The 24,692-nt window shown below is 45.2% G+C and overlaps 1 protein-coding gene across 4 annotated transcripts in view; it reads left to right on the top strand.

The window, feature by feature from the left end:
* Positions 1-24,692, top strand: part of DAB2IP (DAB2 interacting protein) — a 124,118-nt gene that overhangs the window by 542 nt on the left and 98,884 nt on the right. For 2 of the 4 annotated variants that reach the window (XM_057372951.1, XM_057372950.1), the window contains exon 2: positions 14,745-14,848. In XM_057372951.1, coding sequence (XP_057228934.1) covers positions 14,745-14,848 — 104 coding nt within the window. Of the gene's footprint in view, positions 1-11,257; positions 11,485-11,792; positions 11,814-14,744; positions 14,849-24,692 lie in introns of those variants that run through there. The other 2 variants (XM_057372957.1, XM_057372952.1) reach the window with 2 other exon arrangements.

Below are 24,692 nucleotides of genomic sequence, written 5' to 3'. Positions count from 1 at the left end.
GCTCTGCCGTAGGTAGGTGAGGATGAGCGGGCCGAGGACGGGCACTGGCCCCGCGCCCCGGGAGCGGGTCGGGCTCGCCACAAGGTCAGTGCGAGGGACAGGGGCTGGGCAGCGTGTGTAGGGTCACTAACCCAGCCTGACTAACCACAGCTCAGCTTTTCYGTCTGTGTGATGAATTTAACTGCTTTATGAGATGTTTGGAGGCCCARTTGATGCTTACAGAGCTTGGAAAAGCCGTGCTTAGGAGATGGTGCCTCCCTGCAGAGATGTGTTGTTGGGACTTCTTGTTCTTCAGGAGCTCAGWGTCACCAGGGGGTTGAGATGACAAYGCTGAGAACAGTTTAGGGGTAGGATTTTCCAAAGCGCCTAAAGATTGTGCTCCCAAGGCATTGCAGGAGCCTGTGGGACTCGAAGCCCCAAATCACTTTGCACTTTTAAAAATCCTGCTCTAAAAGGGCCTGTTTGTCCTCAGCAGCAGGAGGGAGGTCCACAGGGGGATGTTTCTGTAGGCACACTCACTCAGGCAGCCCATTCCTTCTACTGGAGGCAGCTTCTGACCCAGTTGCATTTTTAAAACAAGCCATTCTKCCTTTCTGTTCTAGTGTGAAATAACTGTTTATTGGTTCTTTTGCCTGTCGTCAAAACAGCCAGAAAGCGGGAGTCTGTGATTTTTCCTATTGAATCTTTTCGGAAAGGAGGGGAGAGGGTTGTGTTTGCCCTCCAGTCTGGCAATCCTGGTTTATTTATCATGTTGGGAACTTAAGCAGAGCCGTTAATTGAAAACAATGCATTTTTTCWTGTTATTGTGTGACTAAAAAGCACAACTGCAGCATTGCATCAGGTGTCTGTGCAAATCCAGGCTTGGACTRTCTCACTGCAGTTAATTCTGATTTACGAAGTGGATTTTAAACTCAGCTCTAGCACTGCAAGATTTAGCTCAGTGCAATGTCCTCTTTCCTCTTTTCCTGGCACTCAGGACGTTTTTAAGGATTTTGAATCATTGCTGAGAAAACAATAGGAAGCTAAATCAGTCCCTGAGCTTCAACTTTTCCTTTAAGCAGACAGTGGTTTTCTTGCACGATTTTTTTTGTTGTTTTGCCTGTCAGGAAGGAATGTTTGTAAACTCCCAAACATGTCCCAGTTCCCTTTCCCTCTTTATTTGTGTGCTGTGCAAAACCAAAATATTTTACTGTCATTTCAGTTACTGTGACAAWCTAAATGTGCTTAGTTTCGTTTAGGTAACCCAATGTGAACTTAATGGCATAATTTGTCAGGAACATGAGGAATATACAGGCAGATTTGATGGAAATGGGAATCAGCCCGAAAGTTTGTAAAAAATTGGATTTGAACCAGCTGAAATCTTGTTGCTGTTGATCTCTCCTGGAGTATTTTGTGTTTGTCTCTGGGATTCCTGCCTCTCAGCACTAGCTGAGCTCCTCTTATCTGTACATCTGAAAGGGATTTGCAAAGCTGGATGAGAACTTTCTCTGTATTTTTGATACAATTTTGTTGTGCATTGGTGGTGTCACACAGCAGGGCCATGGGGAGCCTGGTCCAGGCTGGAGTCGCTGCCATCTGGACTGGGTGGTGGAAATGCTGGAATAATGCAACAGGAACACTTTCCTTGGCAGTTTTGTTCCCACTGGGAGATTGATGAACAAGATGCTGTAGGGGGCTGTGGAAAATGCAGAAATCAGAAGGGGGTTCTAGATTTTAGGGGATGATGTAATGTTGGATTCCAAACCCTACAAGTGTGGATGAAGGAGGGAGCTGAGGGTCCCCTCTCAAAGGCTGATCTGCAGTGGAGTTGCTGTGTCTGGCTGGGATACTCARAGATCAGGAATCCTTACTGGGAGATTGCCATAAATTCAGGCAGATTGGAGTTACTTCATGGGAGTTGGCAATGTCTGCTTTGCCACGCGTGTTTCCCAGACATCCTCTTGGCTCTTTCTGCCCTCCACAGTCCCCAGGATCCCCATCGGGCCCAGGTGAGCCCGTGGCTCTGCAGTGGAGCAGTGCTGCCTGGAAATTCATCTTTTCCAAGGGATGTCGCTTCAGCAGATGCTCAGTTTGCTTTTGGCCAGGGATTCTGCTGAGCTGGGCAATCATCACACATTTACCAGGGAGCAGGAGATCCCTGCTGGTGCAGGATCCCCGTCCTGTGGGACCATTCCCTGTGCTCTCTCCATCCTGGGTGRTGAATGCCTGCTGCTGGAGCTGAGGCTGGAGCACCCAGGGGTGCTCCTGTTGGCTGACAGTCCTTTCAGCCCCTCTGCTTTATGTCCAGCAGGCTCTGAGCATGCAGGAGCTGTGTTTAAAAACATTCCTGTCCTGCCACATCCCACACACAGCCACCCACACCTGCCCTTCTGACACTGCTGTCCCAGCCCTTGGTAGGGACAGGGGACAGAGCCCATCCTGCCCCAGGACCAGCAGGAAAAGGGGTTACAGCTTGAACAGCTCTGGCAGGGCTGAAACCCAGTTTGGGAAATGGGTTTTGCTTCCTGAGGTGCAAAGAGAGCCACTCCCTCAGGAAAGTGCTGCTCTGGTGCTTTTAGCTGGGCAAAGGGAGCACAGTTGGCATTTTCTGTGCAAGGATCTAAGGGAAGGAGGGGAGAGCTTTGTGTGGGACTCCAGATGGAGCCAATCTGCTGCAGTGTGCGGAAAAATGTCCAGGACTTTGAGCTGTTGGCAGTGACAGCCGTGTGTTCAATGGTTCATGTGATGGCATCCTCTGCTCTGGAGCTCTCTGGTCAGCCCTGATGCCTTTAACACATTCATCACTTTTTGGTGTGTTTGTCACGCTGTCCCTTTGGGAGGTCAGGCTGCAATATCTGAACAGTGAACCTGATGGGGAGGGCAAATCTGAGCAGGAGGGGAAGGCTGATGGGATCCTGCCTCCAGCACATTTAAACCAGGGCTGTTTGAGAGTGGATAAAGCAGACAGTGCTCTCTTAACCACTGCTGGAATGAGGAGAAGCCTGAAACCSCCGGCTCTGCTCTCCACAGAGAGTCAGGACATGCTGCAGGTAAACATTAGTTAGATGAAAAGCTACCTGCAGAACCTCTGGGCCATCTGTTCAGCACAGAACTGTGCGGGGCTGGGGGAGGAATTGTGGCAATAATTACAGTTACTCCCAGGTGACCCAGTGATACAGTGCGAGGAACTTGGGAGACAGAGAGGGGAAAAGGAAAAGCTTCAGTGACAGCAGCACCTGCTTGTGCTGCACTTGGGCTCGTGCCTTTCTTCAGGRTCTCTCTGCTTCTCCTTCCTCATGGGCTCAGTGAAGGAATGGGATCAGCAGGAAGCGCTCTGAAAATTCCCTTTGCTGATAGAAACCCCTCACGGTCCCATCTGGGAGCCAAATGCAGCTTTGGCTTCAGGGCTTTCTTGTGTAAAACTCTGCGGGCAGTCAGTTGTCATCAAAGCCCGGAGAATTTGAGAACATTTGAGTTCCTGATCTTGAAGGTTTGGTGTTCCTGATAGTTCTGCCGCTGTCAGCCTCGGACATAAATGTCTTGCTCTTAGTTGTGTTTATCACAGATGCTTTTCAAGGTGTTCTCTGAAAAGGGTTTTTATTAAAAAGGCTTTCTTCTTCCTTTCCTTTGATGGCTGCTGTGAAGAGAAAACTGACTGATCTTCAGCAAAGCCCAGAATTTCAGTGCACCAAACACTGAGCTGGGACACCAAGGTCAGGCTGGGTTTTTTCTCAGCACAGGCTATTCAGATACACATCTGTTGAAAACAGCTGGAATTTAGTCTTTTTCTCTCTGTTTGACGAAATCAAAACCTTTTGAGTGATAAATGAGAGATCAGCTGATCCCCAAATAATCAATACCTTGGAGGTTCAGGCAMTCGCCTGGCACAAGGGAAGCAGGGACTGGAAAATTGTCCCAGCATGTCCCAGAGTGACATAACAACTAAGGTTGTTTTATTATATTTAAAGCCAACTGAAATTGCACTCACCTCTCATTAATCCTTCCTTGCAGAAAATCTGTYCTGCAGCACGTTAACAAAAAGTGATGTTGGACAAGGAATGCCATGTGGAATTTCTCCCTTTCCACCTCTTGTTTTTCATGTAAGGGCTGGGAGCAGGAAAGTGAGGAGCCCTGTAATAAATATTAGCAATAGGCTTGGGTTTTTTTTGCAAGGGTGGCGTCTTTTAAATGTCAGGAAAAGGAGACCTTCCTGCTTTGCACTTTTTAATGATCATTGCTTTGTTTTTCAAGTCTCTTTTGTGGCATTTTCTGTTTCACCACAGAAGTCTTGCAGGTTTTCATTGAAATCTTAATAGCATGGCTGACAGATGCCCATAGAAAAGATATGCAAAATGTTTTAAGCTGTGCTGTTTATAGGAAATATTCACTGGCAGCTGTGCTATTTTTAGCACCAGTGCTCCAGCTGAGACTTTGCTGTGTTTGTTCAATGCTTCATTGTCTAGTAAAAATCGAGACTAAATTTAATGACTTGGGAAGTGGTGCATGATGGAGGAATTCTGGAATTGTTTTGATGTTAAACAATGCTTAAATCTCAGAATCCCTTTAATAAGCAAAATTTTAGAGTGTATTTATTGGAGGCAAATTTATTGGACTGGCTGTTCAGCAGGAGCGAGGTGGCAGCAGTGCCTCGACTCCTTTTGCTCCAGCAAACACTGACCTGCACCACCTCCTCCAGACACCTCAGAAATGCAGGAACATCCACATTTAGTGAATGTTTTCTGGGGAAAATTCCTACGAGATCAAAAATGGATCCAATTTTCAAACTCCCCCTGGGAAGCACCAGTGGGAATCTCTGAGGAGCGCTGTCACTTTTTGCTCATCTTTTCCTTTATCTCTGTTTCCAGCCCTCTCCCTCTGGTATCCCCCTCTTTTTTCCCTGACGGTGTTCCTAAGAGAGGCTGAAAGGAAATAAGTAGCAGATTTGCTCTCGAGTAATGCCGAATGAGTTTTTATCTACAAGCCATTCCCATAAATGGGAATGAGGTTAAAAACCCTGGTCTGAGTCCAAACTAGAATTGCTTCCAAAAACATGCTTAGAGGGCTTTCAGCAGACTTTTAATGATCACTCATGTATTAGAGTAAGTTTGTCTCCTTACAGCTGTGGCAGTCCAAACAATTTARACACAGAGCTGCCTTTTAAAGCTTTTAAACCTGTATTTCCCTTGAAGGTCTTCTAGTGTGCCACTAATCCCCTAAGTTATTGCACTGAAGGCACTCTCTAATCCTTTAATTCACTCTGCTCTCAATAGAGATGGGAACGAGCTGGGTCAGGGAACGTTCTCATTTGGGCTTTATCAGTTTTGCTTTTTTCAGCTCTGACGCTACTGAGGGTAGTTTGCTTTCCTTTTCAACACTCCAGAGAATATTTTAGACACGAAATGTTTGTGTGTTTGTGTATATGCTTATTAAAAAAGGTGCACAAGCCACAGAACTTCCCTTTTCATGTGTCTGGTTTGTGCAGCCTCAGGGTCAGGTTTTTATACACTGAGTTTCCTCAGGCCCCTTTGGGATCAGAGAATGTAAAAAATGGGTGGCTTTTTGAGAACTGTGAATTCATTCCCCATCTAGAGCTGGTGAGGGTCAAGCAGCAGAGTCAGCCACTGGTAATTTCTGGAAGCCTTTCCCCCTCAGATTTACATGAGAATGATTCTGTCTGATGTTTCTTTGGTGTTGAAGGTAAAGCTTTGAGGTGATGAGCATTGCCAGACAAGCGTTGTGGTTTTATTAATGAGCAGAAACTCTAAAAGGCTGGTTAGAGCAAAGCATGGCCTGAATTTGGAAGGTTTCTCCTGTCCATTGCTTTTTCCATCCATGATGGGCAGGTTTTTATTGCAGGTCTGGTTTGGAGAGCCAGCCTGGGACCACAATCAGCTCCTGGTGGTTCATTAGGAATCCCAGCCTCTCACATTGCTCCACAAGTTCATCTTAAGTTGAGCCTTGAAGCATTCAATTGGAGGAAAAACATGCCCAGAGATTGTATAGACTTGGAGAACATTGACAGGAATAAGGATGAGCAAAGTTTTGCTTCATTAACATTTGCACTGAAAGAGGAATCCTCAGATGCAGAGCACTTAATGTTTCCTTTTGAAGAAACCAATTTATGTGAAGTGCAAGTTTCTTTTGTACCTTATATGCTCATATTTTTGATTTTTTACAGCACTTCTGCATCAGTGAATTTCTTTTAGAGTCAGGGATCAAGCCTGAGCTTGTTCTGAAGTATCCAAATGTGGTAATAGGTGGACTGGTGTAAAATTTGGCATCTGGAGTTAAATTACAGGATGCTTCTTAAGCTTCTTGGTTTCTATAGGAACAAGTAATAGTCATCCTTCATGATTAAGCAGTGTCCATGGTAACCAAACGAGCAAGTTTTAAATGAAAGATATTTTCCCTTTACATTTTTAGCAGTCAAAGGTTACCAATTATTACCTTTATATCCTTAGACAGGAACACATTTTGATGGGGCTGGTGTGTTTGAAGTGAGAACATTTGGTGTTCATTTACATAACTTTGCTTCTAGGATCAGCTGAAATTTGGGTGAACACCAAACTAAAATTTCAGAGAGTGGCATGGGGTGCATTAACCTCCCCAGAAGGTGAAGGTTGGTCAGTGAATTGCTGAATTGTTCTGCAGGGTTGCAGCATTGCTGTTCAAGTGCCCATTTGCTCCTCGGAGTGATTTCAGGGCAGTAGTGGAGGGAGGAGTTCTGACACAGACCTGGCATATTTTTTAAGCATGGAAAACGCAAATGTCAGTGTTGGTGTAGGTAAGAACATCCTCCTGCTCCCTCCTGTTTCCAAAATAGGTTGGGAAGTGAAAACATGCCTGGTTTTTAATGTTACTTGTCTCTCCTTGGCACTGGTGTTGTTTGCTTGAAAACTGCAGAGTGAGAGTGTGCAGCTGCCACCTGCGAGTGTTTGCAGAGCAGGTTTGTGGGAGACGAGCAGAAATACCCACCCACCCCCAGAGGAAATAAAAGGATCAGTCACAATAAATTAGGATTTACATTCTGCAATTTCCAATAGCGAAACAATCGCTAAGGGAGTCTGAGCAGCCAGGGAGAGATGGATGGGGAGCAGCAGTGAGCAGGGATGGATTCTCAGCAGTGTTTTGGGCACAGGGGTGCATTGCCCAGGTGTGCAGAGACACACCTGCCTGTGCACACACTGCAAAGGCACATCTGTGCAAAAAATAACACTCACTTATGTGCATTATCTTCTATTAATGCGTGTTAAAGGAATGGAAATGTGTTTCTGTTTGCTGGGGGAGCTCTTAGGCCTCCTGAGTGAACATTGGGAAAACCAGAAAAGCCCATCCCTAACCCCAACCCTCCTGAAGTGCAATGGAGGGAGAGCAGTGGTTCAGACTTTGCTGTTGCTGCTACTCTGAGCTGCTTCCTCCCGACAGATATTGTCTTGTGCACCTACCAAAAATCATTTTCACGCAGTTACTCAAAATCCAATGAAGCTGTATCCGAAGCAGTCAGTGTTAAATCCCAACCTTCTGCTTTCCTTGGCTGTTAAGGCAGCCTGAGGTGGGTGGGTTGGCTCTGGGCACTGAGAGTCTCTGAGGCTGCTGCAAGAGCCACATGTACCATGTGAAACTCAAATCTTAATGTTTGGTCTATTATGCAGATGGATGTGAACAGAGATACGTGTGTGACCCCATTTATCTCTCTAATGAAGTGCCATCAATAGAACATCTGTTTCTTTGCTGTAGAAGATGAAACCTCTGATGAATCATGCTTATAAATTAAGTATTTATTTATTTAATTTGCATTTTACCAGTACAGACCTGTTCCAGCAGCCACCATGCCTGGCTGGTAAAATAGCTTGGGAATTAAAGTGTGAAGTTTTTAATTTATCCTGAGGGTGTTTACATGTGAAGGGGGTTGTCCTAGCCTRGTTGAGAGCTCAGCTGTGCCAGTCAGTTTGGGGGAAAGCCACAAAAAAACCCAAAACCAGCCCCAAACTGGCCCCAAACCAGTCCCAAAGCAGCCCTGGMAGGGACAGATGCCACCCTGTCCTGGGTGCTGTGTCCAGGTGACACTTCTGGCTGACACAGACAGGAATTTCAGCAGATGGAAGTTTCTCCTTGCCCTCAGATTGCCTCTGTGGATAAAGTGCTGCAAGAAGGAGCGTGGTGACAGAGCAGAATCTCGCAGGAAGGTTCAGCATGATGGATGAGCCTAATTTAAATCTCCCCAGAGCTGACTCCTTGTTCTCCACACTCCGTGTTGCTTGTCTTTATCATCACATGGGAGGAAGCTGATGTTCCACTTCGCTTTATCATCCTTTCCACTTTAACCAGGGTATTGGCAGTCGCCACAATCTGGCCCCCAACCAGGATAGGATTTCAGCTTTTTCTGATGTATTTTTTAAGCCTGAGCTTGATTTCAATTTCACCCTGGAGAAAGGCTCCTAATGATATGCCGTAAGCAGAGCAGGAATTTGTTCTGTGGGTATCATACCAGAGAAAGATAAATATCATACATATTTTATTTCAGAGACTAATAAAGAAAGAATAAAAATACCAAATATATATACATATATAAAAAAAAATACCAGACAGTAAAATGGAGTTTGTACAACAGGCTGCTCCATCAGCATGATTTGCTGTTTATCTTTAGAAAGGGAGGGTCATTGTGTGGATGCCTCATGTTCTGTCCCTGGCACCAGCTCTGGGACCTGCAGCTGTGCCTTTTGCACGTGGATTTGCTCTGATCTCAGCTCTGTGTATTTTCAGACTCCTCGTGGTGAGAATTACCTCAGCTTTCCTTTCCCATTAGTGCTATTCTCTTCTTTCCCTTTTACCCTTGGAGAGTAATTTTTCTTTGGCAAATACATTTAATCTGTCTCCTCGGGTAAAGAATGTGTTTCCTGTGCATTTCTGGGGGGCAGGACTTGCTCAGAGTGCCAGGGCAGAGTGCCCGGCTCCACAGCAGGGAAAGAGCAGGGAAAAAGCAGAAAAAGAGCCCTTAACTCACTGACCATCGAGTGACTCTGCAGCTAAACCACACCTGGAGAATTCCCTGCGTTCAGACGGGCCGGGGATGGCAGCGCTTGGCCAGCCAAGGGCCTCCAGCTCCATCTAGTGAAGCACTGGGATTGTGGCTGTCACATCCCGCTGCTGGGGAGGTTGTTTGGGGGATGGAAATCCCACTGAGCTTTCCTGGAGAGAAGGAGCTGCAGCACCAGGCAGCCAAAGCCCACAGGAAGGCATGGAAAAAGGTTCTGCTGCTTGCACACATCAAAAAGCGGCTGGGAAAAGAGTTCTCTTCCTGGGTAATCCTAGAGAAAATAGAGGAATAGATACATATCAAGTACTCAGGAAAATTGCAGAGCTTTTTTCAGTACTGGATTCAAGAGCCATTAATAGCCCTGGCTCCGGAGCAGGATGAGGAATGTTAAGTACATGATATCCAGGAACCTGACACAGAGATGAGGAGAGATCCATTAAAGTGCACAGCRTGCTGTGGCAAAGGTCAGTGTCACTCCAAATCATTATTTAACAAAGGAAAAGCTCTTCTTTCAGACTTAGTCCCACTTTGAGAGAAGATGGTCATGAATTTTAGCTRAAGGAATCAGTGTGGCGTGATGTTTTTAGGATTTGTTTTCTGTTTTTAGCTGATTTGAACACGGCTCTTCAGTTCACACAACCGTCCCAGGCACTGTTCTTGGAGCTGCAAGGGATTGTGAGTCTTTAAGTGGTGCTTCAGGTGCCTTTTGATGCTTTTAGACAKGGGCACAGTTGAGTCAGAAGCACACTGGACACGGTGCTTTTGTAACACTGAAATCACCTGGGGGGAAACAAAGGTGCTGGTGAGAATCTGGATCAGTTTGTTGTCATCACTCTGGGGAGCATTAGCTATAGGCAGAGAATCAGTTGTTTAATTCTGAGTATTTTGTGCCAAAGTGTAGCCCAGAAGGCAAGTAATGATCCCAATTTATTTTTTTGTTCTGTGTGTAAGCAGTTAGATAAGGGAGAGGGTTTTTTACAAGCTGTAGTTCTGTAAACAGTGTCCTTAATTGTCTGGAAAGGTCATGAGAGCATGAGAAAATGTGAAACTATTTCTGCTTGGAGCATGAAATGAGTGGGGAGTAAATCAGTGATTCTGATGTGGAAGAGTTGTGGGTACAGCCAGGGGGATTGCTGGGCTTTATGGAAGTTTATGAATGTTTWAGCCAGAGATTCTGAGATGCCAAAAGAAATAATGTTATTCTAACATAAGAAGGAGGGGTGACAAAACTTCCCTYAGCCTGGAGAAAACCCTCTCTGTGTTCCTGAGCTTTGCTTTCAGCTTTTCTGCTTGTTCAGAGAGCCCCAGTACCTGCCCTAAACTTCTGYTTCATGACCATTTTCATTCAAAAGTCTATTTTAGTGCTAATAAAGGTTTGGATTTTAATTAATTTTGTATGGCACAATGGTCATAATATTGCTGTAAGGGATCAACTGGAATTGGCTGTGGCTCAGCAGGGCTTTGGGTGATGTGTTCCAATGGATACTTCTGCAGGTAACTGAACCACAAAGGTGGCCCTGCAGCTGGTGGGAGCAGGAAGGGCTTTCATAACCTCTCACAGCTTCTCTGTCTGCTGGAAATCAGACATTTTGGCATCTCTGCTTCCCACTCAAAAGTTCTTCACGCCTCGTGAAGGGGAAAGTTGGCTCAGCTCCGTGTTTATTATTTTCTGTCATTGTCTATTCCTCATTTTAAAAGTGCCTTTTAAATCCCCATACGGATTCAGACTAAAGATCCATCTTTTCTCCTGGGCTTCTGTGGCCACCCAAAGCTGTCTGAAATGTAGATTTTTCTGCAGGCTCTCCTGAGTATCTGGAATCACACAGACACTACAGATACCTGTTCTCCAGGGATGGTTCTCAATTTGTAAATGCTACCGTGAGCCATGTTAAATCACTGTCACTGAGCCTCCTCCTCTCCTCTCTTGGGTTTGTAATAAGAACGCATTAGATAATGCAGAAATTAGAGGAATAACACCTAAATTCATTAAGCAATAAAATTAATTCACGGCCTGTAATTGTACGAGCAGGAGACCGGTAATTCCTGTTCGCTCTGGTTTCACAGAAACTCCACCCTGGCAGGCGCTGGGGCAGCCGCGATGTCGGGCAGTGCCCGGTGGGGCAGARCAGGGAGGAGCTGGGAGCAGCTCCGTGCGGGGCTGGGAACAGCCTGACCTCTCCAGGGCTGCCCGCAGGACCTTTCCCACCAGCCCTGGCTCCTGATGAACCTTTAATTTTCTGCGTCACCTCCAGAGCACCTGGGGAAGGTTTCTTGCGCTCCAGAGGCTCCATCCCATAGGCGGTGGGAGCAGGACCGTGTGTCCGGTGCTGTGCTGTGCCTGCTCTGGCATTCCGCTCATTCCTCCCTTCTCGCTGCCTCTGATGAAGTCACCACCTCTCCTTGTGTCGCTCGTGGCTCGTTCCGAGTGCCATGGCATGTGCGCTGCTGGCGAGCTCCGCTTCCTTGTGGTGAGTTCGGGGAGGTGATTTCTCCTCGCTGACTTCTCTCCCAGCGCTCAGGTTGGACCTCCCTTTCTTGTTGGAGCTGGAGCAGGTTCTTATCAGGAAATCACCTTGCTGGGAATTACCTGCTTGTTGTTATTCCTTCCAGCTGCCTCTCTTTGCTTTTGTTCACGCTGTCTCCTCCACTGGCTGATCCCTGGAATTGTGGGGTGGGGGGAGCGTGAAGGGAGATGAACAAACACAAGGAGTTCATGTGTTTTATTCTGTGTTTTATTCTCCCTAATGAGAGCCCAATCCTGATGATCTCTTGGACTGGTTGGGATTCACAGGAGCAGGTAATGCAAATGTAAGAACGTCACTTGCTGAGTGAGAAGTAAACAGTAGTAATAGTTGTTTGTGTGTTTGTTACACATGACAACCTGCTTGGAGCAGTGTCTGAGAAGCTGAATCAAAGAAGGCAGTGATGTTGGGTGGGTTAAACAAGATTTTGGGTGCCAGGAGCTCCTCACAGCCTGTTCTGCTGCCGTCCTGGAGCCTTGGGGGATTGCTGTGCTGCTCCACAGCGATTCCACAGCGTGAAAAACAGGCATGGAAGAGTGGAGTGAGGATTAATTATTCTGTCAGTTCCAGTGCCTTGAATTAGTTAACAAACCAAATGTGTTTATTACTGTACAGAAGCAGTTTCAGAAATACCCATAAGCCCGAGGTTCTAAATTAATGTGCAGTGTTTGCAGTGCTGTGTGTCCTCCTGGCAATGGGATATGTTCAACTTTAAAGCCTCCCGGTGCCTTGCACAGCCAGCAGTGTGTTGGCCCAGCTGTGTGGGACAAYCTGGGAGAGCTTTCAGGGCATTGACAATTCCAAGGAAGTTTCTCTTTGAAGATTTTACTCTGCACAGGGGGAAACCCAAAACACTGCAGCCTTGTGTAAATATTTGGAAAAGCAGGAAGCCCTGTTGTTTGTCCTCTCTCTGCTGTGGGTGAGCCCTGGGCCCTCTGTGACACAGAACTACCACCGAGTCTGCCCAGTCAGAGATGGAAGTTCAGGAGAGGTTGGGAAGAAAAGGCTGAAATCAGACAATGAATCTCATTTCTTGTAGCTTGCTTGTTTTATGCACAAGTGGGCAAATTTGTCAGAAATCACAGAAAATGAGGCTGGAAGGGATTTCAGGAGATATCTGTCTGCCCCAGGGGAGGGGAGGGAAGGAAGCCCATTGTCCCTGGACCTCGTTGGGCAGGCAGAGCTCTCCCTCCCTGGACCATCAATTCCAGTAACTGTCCATGGCACGATGGGACTGGTTCCAGTGCTTAACCAAAATATCTTCTGCTGCAAATTAAGACATTTTCAGCCTCTAGTAACCATGGAGCGTTTTTATTATTGGCTTACAGTGCCCATTTACATGGCCCTGGGCTTGCTGTGGCAGCGTGGCACAGTGACCCAGCCTGAGATGGTGCCTCCAGCCCTGCAGAAATAAAAAGGGCACTTCAACCTTTCTATATTCGTACTGCTCACCATGTAAAGCTGTTCTGCTGTACATTCCTGGAGTTACTAATTTACCTGTAAGCTATTTTTATTAACTTTTAAAACAAACAGCTCCCCCCAACACCCACACCCAACCCTCCTTCTGGTTATTTCTGGTTTCTTACAGAGGGTTTTGTAACATGTCTCTCCTTGCAGTAAAACCCACGGTGCTTAAACGAAGCTAAAATGGAAATTTGGCTTCAAACATTTTATAAACCAGAAGTTTAATAATTATAGCAGGCTTTAGGTCCTAGGCCAGCTCTGTGTTTTGGTCTGGGTCAAACTGACGTGTTTGCTAGCTCTGCCTACAATGAGTAGGAAGCTAATTCGGGGGGCTGTTACCCCATACAAGTCTTTCCCTTGGTGCTGAGCAGTGTTTGGGGCTGGGGAGCACATGGGGAAAGGAATTTTTTGTTGCTGCCTTTCTCGTAATGCCACYGTTCCTGTTTTCCAGCCAGGTGTGTGAGAAATGCTTTAAACAATGTTGATTTTTCCGGTCATTAGGAAAATGCAAAGCAGCTTCTTCAGTTGTCATCTCGAGCTCGCTTTCAAACTTCTGTAATCAAGAAGTTCCTTTATGACAGCCCAAAAACAAAAGAAGGCTCAAAGGAATGGGGTGGGAGCCTGAATCTTCTGAGAGGAGATGACACCAAAGGATTTTACTGYTTGACATTCAAAGTGCAGCTTTCTGCAGAGAAAGTGCCCCAGACATTTGAAGGCTCGGCTGGAGGTTGGAAAGGCAGCGAGCTGCTGATTTGGGTGGCTGAATTTCACACAGGTTACGTGGCAACCCAGGGAGATGTCACTGAGCTGGCACCTCAGCCAGTCCATGGCTGGAATCTCAATCTGAGCTTTTGAAATAGTTTAAGACACATCTCAGGAATTTTTGGGTGGAATTGCTGGTGTTTGTTGTTTCTTACAGATCTCAGGTGGTGGCAGGCTTTGGCAAAGGCAGAACCTTGCTGAGGATAAAACTCCATGGAAGTGTTTGGCTAAGGAGRGTTCTGGAATGGTTTGGGGAAGGGAAGCTTGTTACAAGGTCTGAGCATCCCTGAATGGCAGCTTAGAAACAAATCTATTTTTCTGAGTTTCATGGTGCTTTCAAACAGGGTTCGTGAATTGAGGAACCACCACCTTACTATGCTGTAGCTGACCTGTCCTAACAAYTTTCTGAATCTCCTCACTGCTGGGCATATTTGTTAATATTTGTTGCCTTTTCAGCCCCCTCCCTTCCTTGGTGACGGGGAAGGAGGTAAGTATTCCTATCCTCATTTTATACTTTAGCAAAAGTAGGATTTAATAATTTTTTTCCTGGTTCCAAAGCAAATTGCTGGAGGAACTAGAGAGGTAACTTAAGCATCCTGTGCCTCTAACCCCATTAGCAGTTTCCCCAAGGAGGATCAAATCCACSAGTGCACCAATCTGTACTTTGCATATAATTCTCACTCATCTCAATGCAGTTTCTGTTTACTCATCTGCAGACTGGAAATAATGATAATGCCAACCTGTCAGGCATTATCTAAAGCTTACAGTTGTATAAAAAATGCTAATTGTTGAAGGAGAAAGTCTTGCTGATGGAATGTTGTTGCAGGCAGATTGGGGAAATGCGAGCAGAATCCATGGGGTCACTGCGTTGGCTCGTTTGCAGGGATATCTCAGAGGAAGATGCCACATTTTGTGGTGTTCCTGGGCTGTCCCTGTGTTCCTGGGTTTGTAACCATCCCTTGTTTTGTGTCTGTCCCCAGAGTCCCCCCCGGAGAGGTGCGGGCAGAGGCGCAGCATGCCCAGCGGCATCGCGGACAAGAACCCCACCATGGAGCCTGCAGCCACCACGCCTTTCCGGGTCACGGTCAGTGTCTGTCCTCTGCAGGAGTGCTGGGGATCCTAATCAGTGTGGGGGGAGAGGAACTTGCTCACCTGAGAAAAGAAGTGCTGCATGTATATGTTTTTACAGAAATGGGGTGGTGTTAGATACTGTCAGCAGCTGTAAATGTACCCTGGTGGAGCAGTAGGGTTTAAATGGGATCTGGAGCAGTTTGGATGAGTTGTTTCACTCGGGACACGTTCCTGGAGAGGTTTCCTTGGTGAGTCCTGGTGCAGTGCATTCCTGAGTGCTCATACTCCTACAGAGAAAAAAGAAAAGCTCCTCTAGAGGAACCTGTCATTAACTGCTGGGACTCCTGCCAAGCTGGGATTGCCCAGAGCCTGGGATCCTGTCCCAGCAGGACCCTTTTTCCATGGTTTCAATCCCTTGGCTCTGAGATGTCACTGGTTGTTCACTCCCATGATTTAGAGCGCTCCTGATGCTCCATGGGAAGGGCACTGCTGTGTCCATGGACAGGCAGGAACAGGAACCCCAAAATGGGATTTGCTGGCACTGAATCCTGGCTCTGACCCAGCATGAGGAGTGTGAGGAGCACAGGGCTCCCCTGCCCGCTCCCTGCTCTCCTCCATCAGGGAGTTTTACCCAGGGAAGACACAAATGTCTTGGAGCAGGTTTGCTCCATACAGGCCACACCTTCTGTACAGACTCAGCTGCTGCTTACCAAACCCAGGGAGGCAGAACCAGAATTTCAAAGGAAAGGCAATGGTGCAATCTGAAAAAAAAAAAGTCTGAGCACGCCCAGTTCACCTGAGAACATTTGCACTGGTGAATGAGTCATGATTAGCAGTTTGGACAAAGAGTTTATTTTAGTGCTRTAAATTGTTCTTCCGACCATCAGAACCTATCACCTCAGTGAATGAGTATCCTTGAACCTTAAACAGCTGCTGCTTGTTGGTGAAAAAGGCAAAACATGATGGGAAAATCTGGATTCTTGACAAGACAGAGGATTTGGGAGTATTTTTCTAAGTGTCCTTGTAGTCAAAGAAAATAAAAAGCTGTTTATTCCTTTCCAGTGGCATATATCATACTTTTTTTGGTTTTTAGAGAGGCTATTCCAGCTCAGGTCAGCCCTTGGTGGTGGAACAGCCGACGTGGGATGCAGTTCCTTGCTTTGAGCAGCTCTGTAACTCAGTGTGGGTTAAATAAGGGGAGTCATCACTCGGGTAATACATGACATTTGTCTTCTCTGAGTTCAAATCCACCCTCATCTCATTTCTCCCCTGCTCCCCCCGAGTGTCACTGCATTAATATGAATGGCTTCATTAGGTACAGTTGGTGCGGCTGCCCAGCCTTCAGCAGATGTCTGACTTTAGAAATATATTCTCCCTCACCTTCCTTCATTAACCAGAGGAACATTAGCAGTCAGTCCACTCCAGCCACTGGGAATAGTAATTAGTGCCTTAGTTTAGTGGTAATGGGATTATTACTTTTGAGCCTGCTGTTGTAGGTTTGGAAATTGTAAGCTTTTCATATTTTACAGCTGATTGTTCTTCCCTGACATCTCCATCCTTCTGCTGTTGAGTCTCCAAGGGCCTGGGAAGCTCAGGAGCTGTTGGATTCAGATATTTTGGCAGTGTTGCACTCCCGGTTGCTTTCTTAAATTTCTAAACTAAAGCAAACTAGGGTGGAAATTCAGAAACTTCCCTTGGGAGCTCCCTTCCCWTGCAGAAGTTTGCAAGGCAGGTTAYAGTTAATTGGGCATTGTGGTTTTTGGAAATAAGAGCTCRTGGTAGTTTTTGAATWATCGAATATAACCTTGAAAATCAAGTCTTAAGATTTCTTTATTTTAATATGTGACTAACTGTTCTTACTCCTTCTCCTAAAASAAATTTTTAATGAAGCTTCTTAAACTTGGAAAGATCTTCTCTAGTCSTGGTTATCTCATGCTGTACAATAATTATTTTCCATGTAAATCCCTCCTTTCACTTCCATGCTGTCAGAGCTCTGTATGAGGTGATGTAGAATGAGAAATTTGAGGCTCCAACCCAAGTGGTCACTGAGCTGAGGCCTCTTGTTCTGCTCTCAGAAGGCAGAGTTCAGATTTTAGTCTCCACTCCCAGAGGGCAGCTGGGGATGCTCCAGGGCTGGAGAAACCCAYGTGTCCCTTCTCCATGCCCAATGGTTAAAGCTTTGCTTTTAGGAAAACCCAGAGAAGCATTTTGCTTCTCTGTGTTAAATCCAAATAGCTGGAGGTGGGAGATGTGTTAAATCTGAAATTTGTGGGGTGTTTTATCAAACTCAAGGACTCAGCTGTGAAAGTCTGCTGATGAAATCCTTCAGTGTGCCCACCTTGCAGGGAAGTGGTGCAGGGGTGGATTTGCTGAGGTTTCTTGGGGAGGACTCGCTCCCATCCCATCAAGCACTGCCATCTATTGACTCCTTCTGATAGAGCCCAATTCACTTTGTTTTCTAGGGAAATGACCAAGCAAAGTCCAAACTGCCAAAGAACTTGGGGAAGCATCTGTATTCTGTCTTCTACTAGATAGAATTTARGATTTCTTTCTCCAGACCTATAATCTTCAATTCTAGTGTTAATCATCTGCTTTCCAGGAGCACCAAAACCCCTTCAGTTCTTCTTCTGTTGAAACCACATTGGCTCCAAAAATCCCCCAAAACACATGGCAGCTCTAAGCTACACAGTCARGCTGTCCATCCATGGAATTGTGTGAATTGGATTGGAAGAGAAGCAATTCTCAGAGAAGTTTCTGAGGGCAAAGCCAGTGGGGGCTGCCCAATCTCTGGTGGTTCATTGTCAGTCCCAGATGAGCATCAGCTCCTTGTTCTCCTGTGTTCCTTCATCCTCTGCTTGGTGTCTGTGCTCCTGCACTTGGACTGTGATTCTTTGGAGCAGGAGCTCTGCTTTGTGCTCTGTCTGTCATCCCTCTGCCCTTCAGGCCCTTTAATAATGCAGATTTATAGTCACAAAAAAGTAGGATTTTGTGGGGGTTTAATTTTCCTGTTGCTTGTAATGTGAACTTGTTTTCCTTCCGTTTTCCTGCCTGTCTGAGCTTGGTACACAGCTGAATTCGCAGTGATCCATCATAAGCTACTCTCATGGCATTCCTCCATCTATCCTGGTTTTAATCCTTGATAAATGAAGTATTAAATACTAATGGCAGTAAATGGAAACTCCTGGAGAGATGAAAGTGAAGAGCTCTTCTGCCATTCCTCTTCACTGAGCATAATCCTAAATAATGGGATCCCAGTTCAAGCTGCTGTGGACAAGATATTGAAGGAATTTTTTTCCCCAAGTTTTTGCCTGTGTATAATACACTCTATTTTCAATTTTTTTTAAAGCAGTCAGGTAAATTATATTATAATGATTTTACTTTGGAGAATTTGTGTTCCTGTATTATGTGGAGAGTGGAATGGCACTTCCCTCGGCATGATCACCCCTCTTTAATTGAAATGTAATTGTTTACTAAACCATTGCAGCTCAAAGGGAAAATTACTATCATTTGGGTCTGTGGCTGCATACATTAAAAAGCCCCTTTTACAGGGATTGAATTTAAGGAGAATAGCAACATGATCACAGATGATATATAAACATAAAGCCATTATCATTAAACTGTCAGCTGCAACTGACTTTGGGTAACCAGTGTTAGAGGCAGCAAGAAATATGGAAATTACTTGGGGAATGGAACTGTCAGTTCAGTCACCACTTCTTCAGCAGGACATGCTTGGAAGCATTGAGGTTGTGAGCATTTTAGGGGCTGGAGGAAGAATGAGGTCATTTGGAGGCTTTGCCATTATTTCCAGTCTCCTGCTACTGTTCAGTAGGAATCCAGAGGCCTCAGAGAGGGTTTTTCAGCTCAGCACCCAGACTTTGTACCTTAAGCATCTTTTGTGGATGATTTCCAGGCTCTTCACAAAGGTGGTTCACTCTTTGCACCCTCATTTTCCAGCTGGGAAAAGTGAGGGAGGGAAAACTTAACTAACTTAAATTTGATTATGCTCCAAAGCCCAAAAATATGTTCTGAGCCGAATTTCTTCATTTCTAATTCCCAATCCTGGTGTTAACCACTAGCTAAGCTATTCCTAATTACCTCTCTGAAATCCTCCTCAGTTTCAAGAGAATTAAATATTCTCCAAATTGATGCTGTAATGTGAAAATGAATAAGTGGGTTCCTGGACTCCCAAGTCCTTGTTTCCAGGGCTGACGTGCCTTGGCTTTCTAACTTTGTCTGCCAGCACCTCATGTTGTCAAATTTCTAATTGCTTGTTCTTTAAATTAGAGCCCTCTGCCTAATTTTTGTACTTCATCTGATTAACATAAATCTGTGGGTATTTTGATCTTTAATTTTTGCTTGTGTTTTATGAGACATGAGATAAACTCTAGTTAAGGTATGAAGGATAAATTTCATTTTGAAAAAGGGAATCTTTTTCCCTGCTCAATGGTCCCTAGCTCAGGGATTGGAAAGTGAAGCTGACTGTAAAAGTATGTTTAATTCTTTGAGGTTGACCTTGTATCTTGAAATTTTTTTGTAAGTAAAGCTGCAATTTGCAGCTGGGGAGTACTGGAAGGCAGCATGGTCAGAGATAGGAGGGACTGTCAGATTTCAGCACAGAGCTGCAGTCCAAACCGCTGTGGATTTATGATGTGCACGAAGCAGGAGACAGGAATGACAGGATAAAAGACATGGTGCTATGACCTGCTTCACTGAACGGGGCTCAGCAAGGCAGGCTATGGATTTTTTCCCTTTTTGAACTGAGTGTGTTCCAGGGAGGTCTCTTGCTCAGAGCCTGCAGCTATCTGAAGGACAGTTTTAGAGAAAAGAGGAGCAGAAGGGCTCATCAACAGCTTAATTCACACACGAGGCCTCTTTTCTATAGAAGTGTTGTATTTTCTGTGGGGTTTCAAGTTGTTTTTCATTGTCCCAGGGTCATGGTTGGGCAGCAGAGCGTTCCTGGGCATGGCTGGCACTGGGATGTGCCACCAGGGAACCTGGTGCTGTTAATCTGGAGAATATGAGCATCCACACAGTGCCCAGGCACAGCCCCTGGTTTAACCTGCACCTTCCACCCAGAGGGAAATGCCACAAATCACTGATTTCTGTGCCCCAACACCACTGAAACGTGTTCTGGACTCACATTGTTCCTTCCTGTGGGAAGCTTGGCTGGTGGATAAACAGGGAAGTTTGTGCTTCTGGGGGAAATAAAATGGACTACTGTGTGGTTCTCAGGTGGGAAAGGGGAAAACAAATGTTCCAGGAAGTTTCCTGGCCCTGCAGAGGGTCTTAATTGGCACAATTCCATTGATTTCATTCAGCTACTCCAAATGTTTCTCTTTCTCAGCCTTTGAGGACACTGGACCATCCCTCTGGGTTGAGACGCACAACTCAGAGCAGGTCTCGGGGTCCCAGGGAGGAAAACAGCAGAAATCCTTTTGCCAGGAGTGAGAAGGGAAGGAATGAGAGAGACAAAGCAGCTCCAAACTCCCTTTCTCCACGAAGTCTGACAGGTTTTTGTGGGATAAACTTGTGTTGTTCTCCTGACTTGATGACTCTCCTCAGATCCCTCCATTCCTCCACCCTGGGGAATCAGTGTTGTAGCCAGATGAGAAATACCAACAGCTCCTGTGTGTTTTCATGGAGAGAGCCCATGGGAGGAATATTTAACATTTAGGCAGTAAGTAGGGCTAATAGGAAATGCTAATTCACATTTCATTCTTTTGATCAGTGTATATTGAATGATAATTACAGTGATAGTACTTGGCACTTCTGTAGCACCTTTCATCTGGAGCTGTTAAAGTGTTCTGCCAATCTGAATGGATTCAGGCTTGCAGGCACTATGGGGTTGCAATTTACCATAATGCCTGAAAATAAATGGGAAACTAAGGCCTGGGAAGATTATAYCACTTTTCCTATCATTCAAAATCTGTTTAAAACAGCTGGGGCTGGGTAGAAGTGCTGCTGGTCATCTCATAAGGAGCAAAACCCACTCAAGGCATCATTTAAAATTGGTGAAAGTGCTTTAAACTGGCCACCAGACTGGCCTTTACTCTCTAAAACATGTTTAGTTGGCATTTTTCATGGTGATTTAACAATTTAATATACACTCGGATGCTCTGAGGTGTTTTTGTTTCAATCCCCCCACWAAGACAAAGAAACAATCTCAGATTCTCACYGGATTTTTCAGCAACATGCTTGGAYCCATATCCATTCTTTAGAGATTTCCATCTCCAAAGGATGATTTGAACAGAAATGTTCATTGCAAAACTACTACAAGAAAAGATTTGATAGTGTTTTGGTCTTCCCAGGAAGCCCAAATGCAAACAGCCTGGACTAATTGATGGGCTGTAGGGAGGCAAATGGACCTGACTGGTTTCATTTCTGTGGAGTGAGTGAAAGGCAGAAAGCAAACAAACAAAAGCTTCAATTTGTTCAAACCTCTGGGCACTGAAAACTCTCTGATTGCTGGGAGCTCAGAGAAAAGAGGGCCATTAGAATATCCAACATGACAGTGCCCCTTTAATTTGTTTCTGGGTCACAGATAAAGAATTGTCCTGYAGATATGAAAGGTAGGATAATAAACACATTGCATTCTCCCTCTTTCAATAGCACTGACACTGTGCTTTCAGAAAACAAGTCAAGAGTGGAAGGTATTATTTGAATTTCCTGGAGACCTTCAGTGGAACATGAGTGCCCATTGCATCGGGACCTTCATCTCTGAACTTCTTCCATTTGGGATTTGTGCTGCTTTAGCTCAGGGATATTAGGTATTATCTTAAATGCTAAATTCATTGCTCTGGAATTWATGGAGATGCGTGTCATTGCCACAGTTCACCCTGAATAGTTTTCAATACATTTCTACCAAGTTTTTTTTTCTGAGACAGATTTTTTTTTTTCTCTAGTTTAGATTAACACTTCTCCTCAATTGCCAGAACRTATTTTGAACCATAATTTCATTGTAGATGGGTCACATGGCACCTGTGTACTTTGATAATAATGAGGGTGCTGTGACAGGAAAATATTTTTTTTTTATTTATTGTGAGAGATTTATTTTTTTTATTTATTTATTTATTGTGAGAGATGCCCATCCAAGCTGGAAGTGACCCTGTCTGTGTTGCTCACAAAGAGCTTTAACAGCCATGGAGGAGCTCAGGGCTCTTTCTGCTGATCCGGATCCTTTGGAGGTTGTTCTGGAGGTTGTTCTGGAGGTTCTGGAGGTTGTTCTGGAGGTTCTGGAGGTTGTTCTGGAGGTTTCCTCCTCCTCTCCAGATGCCAGCGTGGTGCTGCCTCGTGTGAGGCTGTTTGTCCAGGTGGTGACACTGTTGTTCCAAAGCCAGTGCAGCTCTGCTCCGTGCTCTCCTGGGGATTGCTCAGGATTCTGCAGCCCCAGAGCTTTGKTTCCGTGGCTCTGGATGGAGCACACATGGGAAGATGACATTGATTTCTAGATACTTTTTACAAACTTTAGTTGCCATGGAAACAAGATTCCCTTTCTCCTCCATGCTGTCACTTTTCCTCAGCGCTGCACTCTGATAAGCAATAGGCTGTGTTTGTGCTCTCCAGACTCTTTTTCCCAGTGATATTCATGGCTCAGGCATCGAGGATAATTTGAGAGTGAGCTGGGGAAGCTCTGCTGCTTTTCCTCAGGTGTTCAGGTGTTCCCAGCTCTGGCACTCTGCCATCAACTTTTTTTGTCTTTATCTTCCTCCGTAATTACAGTGGATCATATCTTCCCTGCAACACTTTCCAAAGCACCAAGGAAATTAGCTGCAGAACTCATCATGTCTTTATTTCCTCCACGGCTCCGTGCAGTTCCCTACACAGCTCTGCAGAGTGGGATTCACCATGGGCAGTGTCCCTGTCCCTGTCCCTGTCCTTCCCTTCTTTCCTGCCCCTTGCAAAATCATTTCCATGGGACAGCCTGCCCTGACTGCAGAACATCATCAAAGTTACTTTACTTGAGTTAACTCCAGGTTATTTTAACTTTAATTTTAACAARGAGTCCCATGGAAAAGGTGAGGGGTGATGGGTTCAGGTTGCTCCTGGAGAGAGGCCWTTTAGGCACAAGAGGAAAATATTTTTTGCTGCTTTTAGGGGGTGAAGGAGGAGTTGTTCATATCCCTTCCTGAGAAAGGAAGAGTGTCCCAGCTGSTGTGGCACTGGCTGTGACTGAGGGACACACGCTGGCCCTGCCCTCAGGCCCACTGAGAACAAAGCCTTCCTTGATAATTAACCATCAAGTCAAAAATAGTTAAGGAATAAGTGAATGACACTGCCTGATAGAATTGAAATTTCCTGCTGGGTGACAAAATTCTGCTTTAAAGATAGTAAATCCACTGCTAATAATCAGGGAAGAAATAATCACTGCTAAGACTCAAAAATAGGATGTGTCACTTGCAATGTCTGTCTTATTATTTTGAGGGATAAACCAGCAGTGAACTTAATTTTTGCCTCCAGTTCCTGAAGGATATTCTTTTTTTGGTTTATGTCTTTCAGTGTGAGTGTTTTAACAGAATTGTCAGTTTTGCAGTTTTGTGCTGCCTCACATCACCTTCCTCAGCACCTCAGCCCAAAATCAGACACAAAATACGAGCTGAGGAGGAAAAGGAAAGGAGTAAAGGTGGAGGAAAATAGCAGGGAGTAGTCTTGCCTTGGTTTTCATTTCTCTCTGAGCTTTCTTAATCAAAAAGCTCTCTGATCTGTGTGTCCTGAAGGATGGAGAAATCATGAAAGCCAGGCTGGTACTCCTGGAAGTGTCATATGTGTGTTATATTTATCCTTCCATTGTAATTTTTCTCCCTTTTTCCAAAGCTGTAAGTGGAAGGTGAATCAAACTGAAATAGTCATTTTCATAAATTCTGAGATGGGGATAAATGAGCTTCATCTCCAGTATTTGCACATGTCTGGGAAGTGAGTTGTCTAGGGAGGGAGATAGGGAAAGTGCGAGGCTGATGTATCATTTGAATTGCAGTTGGTATTCCCCACACCTTTACAAAAGTGAGCATTTTTGTTTGATTGCAGCTGTAATTATTGCTGAATACAAATGTTCCAATTTAAGCTGCAGAAATGTGGGGAAAGTCTTTGAAGCCAAAAGCATCTGCCTGGAACACGAGTTTCATATTTGAATGAGTAACTTTTACTGCAAAATTACACAATGAATCCTTACATTCAAAAGATAATAATATTTTTTTTTACTCTAAACACATCATCTACCMACTGCTTTTTAAAATTTATTGGTTTGGCAGCTGCTTTTGTAGAAAATGGGTTACTAAAAGCACACAAGGTTTCTCAGTGAAAATGAAGCATCTTGGTGTTGATACCTTCCTGTAGGCTTGGAGTTKGCYATCAATATTGTGGAAAATGGGGTTYTCTGTTCCAATATCTGCTCTGCTCCAGAGCTTTCAGGAGGAACTGAGCAGGGAGGTGCTCAACACAGCAGCAATCCTTTCTGGCCAGAGGTGGGAAGGGGKTGAGATGTTGTGTGGTAACGTGTTCTGTTATTGCTGCTTCTCTGTGATTTGCTGCTACTCACAATGTGTGAGATTTGCCATATTCATAATTAACCCTCAGTGCCTCTCATTTGATGTAATTCCAGCTTTCCTGACCTGGACAGCCCCACGCTGTCCCCTGAGTGACCTGGGGGACATCAGTGCATCTTCATCTGATTTTTCCAGTGGTTTGAGCAGAGTGTTCCCAACCACACTGCAGATCTGATTAATCTCTGGCCGAGGCAGGGCAGTGTTGCTAAGCAGCACTTACAMCACGAGCTGATTCTCACATTCTGGGGCTGCTTTATGGCCAGGCTCCCAGACATCCCCTCTCATGATCCCAAGTGCTCCATCTCCACATTTATCCTT

This window comes from Malurus melanocephalus, unplaced genomic scaffold, assembly GCF_030028575.1.
Source record: "Malurus melanocephalus ecotype Western Australia unplaced genomic scaffold, MMel_1.1 scaffold_181, whole genome shotgun sequence".
NCBI lineage: Eukaryota > Metazoa > Chordata > Aves > Passeriformes > Maluridae > Malurus > Malurus melanocephalus.
The sequence above is the reverse complement of the archived record's forward strand: the minus strand, read 5'-3'. Positions and strand labels throughout refer to the sequence as shown.